The sequence below is a fragment of the Camelus dromedarius genome, chromosome 10, assembly GCF_036321535.1.
Source record: "Camelus dromedarius isolate mCamDro1 chromosome 10, mCamDro1.pat, whole genome shotgun sequence".
Classification (NCBI taxonomy): domain Eukaryota; kingdom Metazoa; phylum Chordata; class Mammalia; order Artiodactyla; family Camelidae; genus Camelus; species Camelus dromedarius.
The window spans coordinates 34,819,806-34,832,787 of record NC_087445.1 but is presented as its reverse complement, the minus strand read 5'-3'; the positions used below and the strand labels follow the sequence as shown (position 1 = coordinate 34,832,787).

The window sequence follows — 12,982 nt, the reverse complement described above, 5'->3', positions numbered from 1 at the left end:
TTCAGTGCTGTATTTAAGTCCCCTTTAAGCAGCATCATTTTGGAATGCCGAGGGGAGAAGTGGTCAGCAGCTATTATTGACAGCCTTGATTATTGTGGTTTCCTTTAATGAAAGTAAAAATATTAAATTTCTATGTGGACTGGGTTAACAATTTTTTAGTTATTTTATAGCAAGAGTAGAAAATTTTGTTCAGCTAGAAGAATCAAGCATGATCTTCCTTTCAGAAGTGGTTTGTTTTTGTTTTTGTTTTTGTTTTTGACAATTTATTACAGTGTTTAGGAGACTGGGTACAGTACCATGCTAACCCACAGAGAGGCACTGTTCCCACACAATTTTTTTCCTGCTCTTCCAATTAAGCCAGGGACTCAGAAAGTTGAAGGGACTATTCAGCACCTTGTGGTTCTTAACTAGATTTTAACTATGGGTGGCCACCCACCAAACTGTTGGCAGTGAATATTTTGGAGCAAGTAGAGTTAGGTGTTAACTTTACTTCCTTTGCTTTGTTTTATGTTTATTTTTGGCAATTGTTTTACCTTTGTAAACAGAAAGGGAAAAAAAATGTTAACAATGAATTCTAAGCTTATGATCTTCCAGGTAGTTAACTCATCTTTCCAGGGGACCACTTTTGGTTGACTGCTGAGCCATGGATTGTGTATTTCAGATTGCTGATCGCAGCTGCAACCGAATGTCTTACTATTGCTCTGGCAATAACGATGCTCCAAGTTCAACAACAACCCCAAGGCCAGTCAGCAAGAAGGTACTGAGCAGGGTAGTGTGAAGATAATTTGCCCCGTCTCTCACTGTTATGAAAATAGATGCCATCAAGTACTCTCCTGCCTTGTTCCTGCCCTCCTAACACACACACATACACACGCACGCATGCACGCACACACACTTTTGCAGCCCTGTCCTATACCCCCCATTTTTTGACCACCTAAGTACCTACTAACTTAGTGGTTCTCCAGCTTACCAGGCACCAGAAGTACCTGGTTGGCTTGTTAAAACTACCTGTTGTCTCCTACCCCTAGAGTGTCTGACTCAATAGATGTGTAGTAGGGCCCAAGAATTTGCATTTCTGACAAGTTCCCAGCTGATGCTAGTCCAGGAACCACACTTTGAGAGCCACCGCATTAGCTTCTTTTTTTAGTAAAAGGAGAGTTGGGGATGATTCATCCTCAACAAAGTGAATGGCAATAATTAGGTATCATTTATTTCAGTACTGTATCAGACATGAAAAGCTTCCTTGTAATTTTCTAATCGGTCCTACCAATGAGTTCAAAGACTTTACTAGCTGTTAAACTGCTCACCAGTTCTCTATATTAACAGAATTCTCCAATTGTTGTCACATCCTGTGTGGTCTAAGGAGTGGGAGATTTAAAAAAAAAAAACTGTCTTCCCCAAGTTTTCTCCTCTGCCAGGCACCCATGAATCTCAGCATTTTAGTAGTTACTTAAGTTAAAGTCCTGAGTGTCTTTCAAGACCCCCATTAAAATGTAAATATGCTAATTTAAGGATAACACAGGGAGCTATTTGCAATAGCTAACACCACAGGGATATGTAAAGGCTCACTTTGGACTTTGGGGGGAGGTCTTGCCAGGGTCCAGCGTGCCAGACTTGGCAGTAATCTGGGCCCCATATGTCTGGGGAGAGGGACCAGGAGTTAATTCTAAAAGGAGAAGTGAAAGAAGATATGGCCAGGTGCTGAAAATAATTTTTTCACTTACTCTAAATCTTAGCTTTGGGCTTTGCAATAACTGATTACAAGTACCATTTTCCTTCATAAGAACCATGAATTGTCTACAGCCTGGCTTCCCTCTGGCAGGGCCTGATTTCTTCTGGGTACAATTGCCTTGTTTTGATTTTGTTTCTGGTCATTTCTATGACCAGAAGAGAATCATTTCATTTCAGAGGGAAGTGTAGCCATTGTGTTTCCTTAATGGCTAGGCAAACAGGGCTTAGCTGCTTGCCTATTTTCTGTAACCTCTGGAGCAAGGTGTTCTTGTAACAGTGTTGCCTGGTAAGCAACATAAATTACTTTAAGAAGTGGCTTATCCTCCTCTAATCTCCTCTTGCCATAAGACTCTGGCAGTCAAACTGACCTATTTTCTAGAGGTTACCTTTGAAGCCGGTGAAGCATGTCTTTCCTACAGTGGGAGGATCTGGGTGTAGCCAGGTGACATCACGGGCAAGCTTAAACCACCTGCTAGATTAACATGCAGCCCTGCACATCTCCCAAGTGGGAGAGTGTCCCTTAAGTCTCACAACAGCACAGAAACATGTTAATGTGTATTAAGATTATAGAGATTTGACTCACCTAACATAATGAGATGGCACTAACGATAAGCTGAAATACTTCAGCATTCTCCATTTGTCCCGATTAACTGTCTGGAGATGCAAATAGGATACTCAGGCATCTGCATAGAGATTTTTCCCATTTGTCTCCCTTTAGTTTAGCTGAGTAACTGTCAGATTTTCCTGTATAGAAGAATCAGTATGTTGTGTTGCATGCCTACTGTACAGTATGGGTAATTTTAAGGTTTGTGAAAGGTCAGCTTTGCTCTAATTAATTTTCACTTTGGGTATTGACTTTAAAACTTAATATACGCCAGTACTCTAGAGTATAAGTAGTTTCAGCTTTCTTACCCACTGAGCAATAAAAAATGAGTTCAGCTGTATTTATTCTAGGTTATATGGTTGTAAGATGAATGAAATCCACAGAAAATGCCCCGACATCATTTTTGCCATCAATTAGGGTGACCAACATCCCGGTTTGCCTTGGGATGCAGGACTTTCCATTTTAAGGTCAGGACAGTGTTGATGAAAAAAAAAGCCCAACCTAAAGTTGAGAATTATATTTTATTTAAGGACATTACTAAGAGCTATAGCCTGGGAATTAACCTCTCAAATAGCTCTGAGGGACTGTTCCAGAGAGGTAAGGGAGGAGCTAGGATATATGGGAGTTTTTGCTGAAAGAAAAACATGATTGAACATCAAAAGACTACTGCCAGTCACGAAAAACAGACATCTCAAGTTAATGATTTTAGTGCTTTTCAATGTATGGGAAGATGCGAGAGTCTGGGCTCACTGAAATTATTCCTTAGATATGCATCTTAACTGTCTAGGGCCAATATCCTGTTTTCTCCATCCTGAATTCCCCTCGGGGTGCACTGTCAGTCAGTCGGCTACAGTGGCTGATGGCTTGATGGTGGGTCACATTTGTTTACTGAAATGGCAGGTGACATTGTTTTTGTCCACAACAGACTCAGGCAAACAGATGAGTTGATCACCCTACCTTTGGTCTTAAACTTGTTCCCCATTAAAGCTGTTGTCAAGAGCATTAACAAGTATCCAGACAAACTAGGGAATGGGGAAGATGCAAAAGGTGTAAAAATCACTGTCTGCTATGTTTGCAGTCAGATGAGCAGTCAGATGACTTCATGGGAAGTATAGATGGGAAGTGTAGATGCAAAGTGGAACTGAGAAGCTTTTCAAGCATCTGACAACCCTGGGGCATAGAGGTTTAGGAGCTGGGTGAGTTCAAGCTGCTACCGCTGTGCCTTTTAATGCAGATGATCCACTCATAAACCCAACCCTTCACGTTTCCCACAAAGCCATAGTGGGATTATAAAAACAAAACTTGTTCGTCTGGAAGGGAAGGGAGTTGAAATAGCTCCCTGCACCAGCAGTGTCAGCATCACTTGTGAACTTCTTAAAAATGCAAATTCTCAGGTCCCACCCCAGAACTGCTAAATCTGAGACTCTGGGAGTAGGCTCAGCAATCTGTTTCTTTTCCCTTTTTGGGGGGGTGTGGTGTGGATTAAGTTTACTTATTTATTTATTTTAATGGAGGTTCTGGGGATTGACCCCAAGACCTCGTGCATGCTAAGCATGCACTCTACCACTGAGCTGTACCCTCCCCCCAGCAACCAGTTTCTTAATGAGCCCTCCAGGGGATTCTGATGCACATTTAAGTTTGAGAACCACTGCTACCAACAGAGTTTATCGATGAGAAAACAGAGGATAAGGAGAGGAATGAATGGCTTACACATGGTCACATGGAGTTTATGGCAGGATCTGGAAGGGAAGTAACAGACTGTCCCAGTTCTGACTGCCACCCAGGATTGCGTCCCCAGTAGAATGCAGGTTCACTCCCCTGCTGAGGACATCCCGTCAAACCTAGTTCTCCAGGAAGTTACTACCTACTTAAACTGCCCTCCAGCCTCAGATTATTTCAGCATTGGGCTTGCCATCCGCTGTACTCTAAGACATCTAGGATGCATGCATCAGCACTCACAAGCTATTATAATTGGGGTTGGTGAATAAAGCAGTTAGTACAGACTGCATTACATAAGTGTGATGTTTTTGTGTTTGTTGTTCAGCATTTCCATGAGGAGCTTGCCCTGCAGATGGTGGTCAGCACTGGAATGGTGAAAGAAACAGCCTTCAAGTACTCCTGGTTCTTCTTTGAGCTTCTGGTGAGATTCTCGCATGTGCCTACCTAGACTCCACAGAGCACCAGAAGCACCTTGCAGACAGGCAGTGAGGTTTCCCAGATTAGGAAATGACATTTTATCTACTGAGCTGCTCCTGCAGAAAACCTAGGATCATTCCTTAAATTTTAACTCTCCCTCACCTCTTCACCCATCTTCCTCCGAATCTTACTAATTCTACCTGGGAAATCTGCCCCTGCCTGCAGCTTCCTGCCATCTTCACTTCACCCCGCCTGGCCAAGCAGTCACCAGCTCTACAATCACTGCCTCTTTGCCTGCCTGCATTCATTTTTGCCCTCTGCGCATCCAGTCTGCATAGGGCAGATAATGACACTCCCCTCTTTAAAACCCTTCTGTGATTTTCAGGGTATTGGAAAAAAATCACTTTTTTAAAAAAATTTTCCTGGGTGGGAGGTAATTAGGTTTACTTTTTTTTTTTTTTTTTTTTTGATAGAGGTATGGGGATTGATCCTAGGACCTTGTGCATGCTAGGCATGCACTCTACCACTGAGCTATACCACCCCCCCGCCCCCGCAAAGCACACATTTTATCATGGTCTAAAAAGCCCTTGTTTGACTCTGTTTCCCTTCATCCCTAACCTTCTCTTAGGCTCTGTCCCCCCTTCATTCAGCCACAATGTTTCCAGTTTGGTTCTTTGAAGATGCCAAGGCCTATTTATTAATTATGTGTTATAAGCACTATCCTGAGCAGTTATCCCCAGTGCGCACATGGGACCCTGAGGCTAAGTAAGGATTTGCCCAGCGCGCTCAGCCACAGAAGGGCAGAGCGTCAGTTCCACAATGCTCTAGTCCAGGTGCTATTCCTCTGCCATTTTGCTTCTCCTTGGAAGCTTACAGTTACAGAACATTTTCTTAGCCTAACGCACGAACACGCAAGACTTCTGTATTCCAAATGCAGCTTTAGTGCAGTGCCGCAATTATTATTTCATTCCTAGTCGGAGTGAACTCAGCATCACTAGGCCTAGTGGCTCCTCATGGCATTTCAGAGCTCTGTGTTAAAGGCAGTTGGCATTCTCTGCAGATACACTGGTGACTCTGTCCTTCATATAAGCCCAGTAACAGTTGGCATTCCAGAGGGAGGAAAATAATAACATCTAAAATGTACTGTGCGTCTTACTCTGTATGTGCCAGGCACCGTTGTAAGCACTGTCTCATTGGATCCTCAGACAACCTCCAAGCAGGAGCTTTCCATCACCCCCAATTTACAGATGGGGTTGGAGGAAGGGTGGAGGCCGTGAGGAGGAGTCTCCAGGTCAGTACCACTTCACTGCCCCTAACTGCAGGGAGCTAAGAACCATGGAAAAGGTGAAAATTGCTTTTGATGTTGCACATTTATTTACTGGGATTCTGTAGGCCCAGGAGAGAAAGCAAAAGCTAAAGCTGAGAGCCCTCCTTCCCTCTAGAAGTCCCTTATGGTAAACAGATGCAGAAGTCGGAAACAAAGTCCTACTGATACGAGCGCTTGGAGGGCGTTGGTTAACATGCAGATCACCCAAGACACCCGTGATCCAGGGCTCTGAAGGTTATAAGCTAAGTCTGTCAGGGTCCTGGCAGGACAGTGTTGGCATTGCTCAATAGGGTTAACTGAAAAGCACGTACAGAGGTACTCTGCCCAGGTTAAGGGCAGGGTTACAGGAGCAGAAAAGGGTTGGTGAGGCACCCAGGGAGCAGGAGGTGCTGGAAGTCTTTCTCTCTCCTAACTCTGAAGAAGCAAGGGTATGGATCAGTGTAACTGAGGCCGAGAGAAAGCTGAGGCAGATAAGAAGGTCCATGTGACAGGAGCTGGTATCTTAGAGAAACACTGCTACTGCCAGAAGCAAGCTGCAGCAGGGATGAGGGCAGTGGAGTGGATGTGTACCCAGACCACTCTCCTCCCGCCCATTGGTCCCCTGCTGGTGCCCCTTATTGGCCGCCTGCTACCAGAAGCCCAGTTTCAAGGAGTCTGGGTTATGTAGTCCATAGAGATCAGCTTCCTGGGGCTCAGAGATAGATGGAGAAAGGCAAGAAAGGGAGCTGGGGGCTGGAGTGGAGGCCAGTGGAAACTATCAGCCCCAGCCAGAACTTTGCAAAGAAACTGATCTCAGGCTCAGACAGGGCGCCCAGTCCTCCATGCGTTGCTTGGTCATTTGCCTTACAGATGCCCAGGAAGTTGTTCCAAAACCAAAACAATTTTTTCCCCAAGAAACTTGAAGAGAAAGGAACTACAGCCTCCTTGGGCTTAGCCAACAACCTGGGCGATTTAACACCCTTTAGTTGTATTGATGACCATGTGCTAATGAACAGCCACTTTGGCATCAGAGTGGTTGAACACAGTCCTTGGGCAGATTTCACACTTGCTAATGAATAAATCCCCATGCTTCTGGAAATTGCTGAGCCAGACTTTGGGGACCCAGAGATCAATGGTGACCTAATTTACCCAGGACATAAAGTTCTACACCAAGGGTTGCTTGGGACCCCTGCTTTGAATGGGTCACAGAGGCCAGTGTGGAGGCCTTATCCCACCCTACAAATAATGGGCCCAAGATCCACTTTTATTTCTACTGGATGTCCCTCTCTGGAGATGCAAAGGACACAGTAGCCGGCAAGTTGCTAACAGTCTGGCAAGAGGCCATTAGTTGGAAATACGGTATTGTGAGAATTATTTGGTTGTGGGAGGGCCAAACTCAGCTGGCAGGAGCAGAATACAACAGTGGGTTCTAAAAGCCCGGTGCTGGGGTGGGTTAGACAGGGAATCAGGAGCAGGTAGCCCAAAACAGAGGGGCCTCCATCTTCCATCCTTTGTTAGGACCTCAGTGAGAGAAGCACTTTGTCAGACAAAAACCGGGTCCATTCCCCACCTCTCATTTGAGTCCCCCACCAAGTGCGTGGGACTGTTGGGTACAGACACGTCTGTGTTTCCTGAGCCAAGAGGGACTCCACAGTGAAGAGAAACTGCGGTTCTTACACTGGGCGTCGGGATTTTATGATCGTAAGTCTTCCTCAAGCTGGCTGTGGCATTATCTGAAGATAGGAAACCCATAAAGCCTTTCTGTTTTTGCTTCTTAATTTACCTCTTTTTTGTTGGAGTATAGTTGATTTACAATGTTATGTTAGTTTCTAGTGTACAGCATAGCAATTCAGTTATACATATATATATTCTTTTTCATTATAGTTTATTATGAGATATTGAATATAGTTCCCTACGCTCTACAGTAGGACCTTGTTGTTTATCTGTTTTATATATAGTAGTTTGTATATGCTAATCCCAAAGTCCTAATTTATCCCTCCCCCATCCTTTCCCCTCTGGTTAGTTTTCTATGTCTGTGAGTCTCTTTCTGTTTTGTAAATAAGTTCATTTGTATCATTTTTTTAGATTCAACATGTAAGTGATACATATGATATTTGTCTTTATCTGTCTGACTAACTTCACCTAGTGTGATCATCTCTAGGTCCATTTGTGTGGTTGCAAATGTCATTATTTCATTTTTATGACTGAGTAATATTCCATTGTGTATATATACTGCATCTTCTTTGTCTAGTCATCTGTCAGTGGACATTTAGGTTACTTCCATGTCTATTGTAAATGTTGCTGTTAATACCTATTTTTTTTAATCTCTTTTTGTCTCAGTGCTAAAGAAAATTGCCAGCCCTGCAGTCTCAGAAACAGAAATCTGCTATTAGTGCATAAAAGTTCTCCCATGTAGCACTTGGGAGTGAAATCATTTTCCCACACACTGTCTTTGTCCCTTCTTCTTCCTGCCCTGATCTAAGGGGTCGCCTTTAAACAAATGTAGTTTAACTCCTAGAGCCATTTCGCTTTGCAGTGACTCTCAGACTATCATGGACGTATTGATGGAAAGAGTAGGCCCTCCAACCACAAGCTCTCCCAGTCTTTCCCATCAGACTTACTAACAGCTCTGAGCAACTTCCAACAAGGAGAAGACACAACCTCAGACTGTATCCAAGGGAGCTGTATTGACCCACAAATCTACTGGCCCAGAAAGAAGTCCAAAAAATAAGCATGATCTTGACTTAAAATTGTGGTCAGCATTGAGCCGGTGTTGTACTAGTCATAATACAATCAGTGATGGACATACAAGTTTTTATTTAAACTACATATACTTACATATCTATATATAATAATGATAGATAGATAAATATGTATACTTGGCAAGTTAGTCGTATAAACCTCAAAACATAATTTCTCCGAGAGGCAATGTTCCAAATAGTGGTTAAGTTTCCAGCTGGCGTACTGTAGAATTGTTTCTAGAAGAACTATTCTCCCCATTCAACTTGAAACTTGACACATGAGGAACATTTCTCTTTGCTGTAGTTTCAGGGACAGAAATGACTTCAGTTCACGTCAAAACCAGTCTCATAAACAGCTCCTTTTTCTGTAATGTGTTGTGTGCCACGATAGGGAGGTACCTCATTGGTCGTGGGGGTGCTGCCTTCCCAGTTAAGAGCAGGGGAGTCTTATGACTCTGAGCTAAAGAACTGAGCTCCCTGGCTTTGTCAGCAGCAAGAAGGAAGCCCTCTGACTTGGGGTCAAGAAGAGGACACCCTTCCCACCTCCTGCCGCCATGGTAACCATCCACGTGTCAGGAGCATTTTTCAGTCCAGCGCCTGCTTGGGCCACCACCAGCACAGATAAAGTGTTAGAAAGTCCATTGTTAGTGAGCTTTTCTTCCAGGCTTTTCCCCTTTTCCACAGCATACAAACAGGTCCCCAGTCACCATGTTGACATTTCCCCTATCTTCTCTGTAGGTAAAAAGCATGGCCCAGTATGTACATAATATGGACAAACGGGACAATTTTCGGAGGACTCGCTTTTCTGACCGTTTCAAAGATGACATAACTACTATTGTTAATGTGGTCACCTCGGAGATTGCAGCCCTTTTAGTAAAACCTCAGAAGGTAACTGTGTCCTTCAACTCTTTACTTCATAAATTTTTACATTAGGCATATGTTATTTGCATAATCAAAGAAACAATAATTAAGACAGTAATTAAAATGTAACTAAATACAGTGTGTTACGCATTAGATGGGGGCCTGGGGTGGGGCAAGGGGGTGGCTATCAAGAAATTATAATGGTTTGCAATAGTTTAAATTATTGCATCAATGTAGATATGAGAGAGAATATTTTTGTTCTTAGGAAATACACTCTGAAGTACTATGGGGTAAATGGGAATATTTGCAACCTACTCTCAAATGGTTCAGAAAAAAAATTCTATATGAAGAGTGATAAAGCAAATGTAGCAAAATGTCAAGTATTGATGAATCTAGGTAAAGTTATATAGGAGTTCTTTTTACTATTCTTGCACCTTTTCTGTAAATTTGAAATTATTTCAAAATAGAAAGTTAAAAATATGTAAAAGGAAATAAAGCAAAATTCTGAAAGGTAACTATAAAATTTGAGTCAGCAGTGATCATTGTTAATTAATACATTTATCATTATGAAGAGTTGGTATACTACCATGTATTCGAGAGAAAAAAATTCAATTTGGTTATTTCTCTTGGCAAACTGTGAGAGCGGCAATGGTACGTTCATTTTGGCAGCATGAAAAATGAGGCAGAGTGAGGAGGCTGATAAATTTTCCAAAAGTCACACAGCTAGCAGCAAAACCAAGACTGAAGATTCCAAGCCCAGAATACTCAGTTACATAAACTGTCCAGAAGTGGCCCATGTGGAGGATGCTGAGAGCATGAGGACTTGCCACTCCGTGGTAACCATAGAAACTTCTTTATCGGGTCTCCATAGCCGTGCCAGTGGCTAGTCAGCTTGGCCTGAATTTGCAAACTGCATGCACATCCTAACAAGAGGAAAATATTTTCAAATCATATTTTCAATATTGTCAGAGCAAACTTATTTATCATTCTGAGAATAAAAGACATAAACATGAAAAAGTGAACCCCCGATTGCTCTGAAGTGCTGTAAAATCCCTCATAAATATGAGCACTGAGAAGTAATAAAAACAAAACTCTGGCCTCAATTCATGCAAGAGTTCACTCTACCGTGTATGACTCTGACCTCTCTTAGGCTGGGAATGCTGTCTAATTGGAGAAAAAAAAATCCTTAGGTTAAAACTGATTCTTTCATCCTGATTAGGTTTTCTGCAACAATCCTTACAAATTAACAATCTGTCTCATTGAAGATATTGAATACATTTCAAGTTACTTTTGCCAAAACAGTAGTTATCAGAAACAAATAAATTATAGAAGAGCAATATGATAAATATGAGAAACCAGAGTGAAGAAAAATGTTTGCAACATAATGTTGAATGCATAAATTCAGGACCCTATTTTATATAGAGAATGAGCTCAATTATATACAGAAAAATACGCATTAGGAAAAAAGCCTGGAAGGAAGTGTACCTAAATAATAGCAGTAGATAAGGAATTACTTAATTCAGTTTAGCACTCAGGGCATGAAGGAAGTTTTGAATTACATTTGCTGCCATTTTACAGGGTTGCCTGCTTTGCTCAGTATCTCCCAAAGGGGCGCTGGCTGAAAACATAGGACCCACCTCTCCCAGCTTTCCCAGCAGGGACCTGGGAGTTTATGACCAGAGTTTCCCACCAAATGACGTGGGTTTTTGTGTGTTTGTTTTTGAGGAAACTGAACAGGCGGAAAAGATGAACATCAGCCTGGCTTTCTTCTTGTATGACCTTCTCTCACTCATGGATCGTGGCTTTGTATTTAACCTCATCAAACATTATTGCAACCAGGTGAGTTTTCCCTCGACACAACCGTGCACAGTTCCTGCTTCCTTCCCATCAGCGTGTCACTCTCTGCCGTGACACGTTCACTTATTCACTGCCAAGTTAGACAGCTTAACTCTTGTACATTCTGGGTTTTGTGGTACATTCTCCACGTCATTTGTTTTGTAGCGTGGACATCACAGACACACTGGTTTGCGTGGATTTACCAACCCAGCACAGAAGGGCCAACAAGTTACTCTGTGGGAACTGAAATTTGTTAGTGAGATGAGCTGCTTTCCTAAATTTAACATTTAACAGAAATTACATGACTGTAGCATTCAAAGTATGGGGCCCCTTTTCACATATTAGGGTGATTAAATTGCAGTTGTGAAATTCTGACATTAAGGAACCCTGATGAAAATCAGTCAAAGAGACAATTTCTCTGAGCACAAAGCAAATACTGTCGTCCTGTGGTGTCTGCAGAGGATTGGTTCCAGGATCCCTCCCCAGCTCCTCCACGGACACCGAAATTCATGGATGCTCCAGCCTCTTAAATAAAATGTCACAGTATTTGCATATAACTTATGCATATCCTCCCGTATACTTTAAATCACCTCTGGATTACTTATAATAGCTAATAGAATATAAACTTGATGTGAATAGTTGTCAATACAGTATAAATTCTATGTAAATAGTTGCCAGTGCAGATTCAAGTTTAGCTTTTTGGGACTTACTGGAATTATTTTTCCTGAATATTTTCAACCCTCAGTTGGTTGTACCCACAGATACAGAAACTGTGGCTATAGAGGGTGACTGTATTTTATAGTCCATGGCATCTTATCAGTGCCACCTCCCCAGATTTTCAGATGGAATTCTTTTGTTCACTGTCCTCCTCAAACTATCCCCAAAATAGAAGTATAAGTAGCAGTCATTACTGTTGCTACTCCTTTCCTTCCAGAGTCCTGCTTTAGCCACTATTACCACTATCACTGCCACTGTCATCACCACCCGCCACCATTGTCCTCACTGCCACCAGTGTCATCACTCACCACCTCCACCCCCCTCACCACCTCTACCTCTGTCACCGCCATCACCACCACTGGTTTCTTCCTATGCACAAAGCACTGTGTTATGCACTTTATAGAAATGGTATCGTTTGATCCTTGCAAGATATTATTGTCAACATTTTGCAGATGGTAAAGCTGATGTTTAGAGGAGTTATGTAACTTTTCCAGGGAAGAAAGAGCCTTGTCTGCCTAACTCAAGGTTCAGTGGATTAATCACTCTGTTCTACTAGGCCTGCCTGGCTCTCCATGGTTAATCCCTTAATGACCTATAAGTCATTCAACTTCTATTGGCCTCATTTCCTCATTTGTAAAATAAGTCTCTCCCCTCCCCCACCAAAAGACCATGACTTTCCTAAAGAGATTCCTAATAAGGACTTATAAAAAGGGAACCCTAAAGAAACATCAGAAGTCCCAGAGCACCAACGCCTTGTGCAGCCTGACCTCCTGATCCCACATGGATCTTCTGTCCCGGTTCCTCCAGAACAGAGTGGTGGAGGAATATACCATTTTTTGCCATCCCTCTCAGGTGTTTTTGATGACAAATCACTAGATGGTTTGCAAATATAAATTAACTTCAAATTAATTTCAAAACTTGAAGTTGGATATATGGAAAGGCGAAACTAGAACTCTACTATAGGCCTGGGTTAACTTCTGTTAAAGAACAAATTTATCCATGACACTTGTTAAACTGTAAGGCAGACTTTATTCAGGGCAATCATGATAT

At 42.4% G+C, this 12,982-nt stretch overlaps 1 protein-coding gene across 4 annotated transcripts in view; it reads left to right on the top strand.

The window, feature by feature from the left end:
• The window catches only part of DOCK8 (dedicator of cytokinesis 8), a 223,457-nt gene that overhangs the window by 162,551 nt on the left and 47,924 nt on the right, over positions 1-12,982 (top strand). For all 4 annotated transcript variants that reach the window (XM_031449810.2, XM_031449809.2, XM_031449812.2 and 1 more), the window contains 4 exons: positions 662-757; positions 4,380-4,475; positions 9,257-9,406; positions 11,105-11,218. In XM_031449810.2, coding sequence (XP_031305670.1) covers positions 662-757; positions 4,380-4,475; positions 9,257-9,406; positions 11,105-11,218 — 456 coding nt within the window. The remainder of the gene's footprint in view (positions 1-661; positions 758-4,379; positions 4,476-9,256; positions 9,407-11,104; positions 11,219-12,982) is intronic.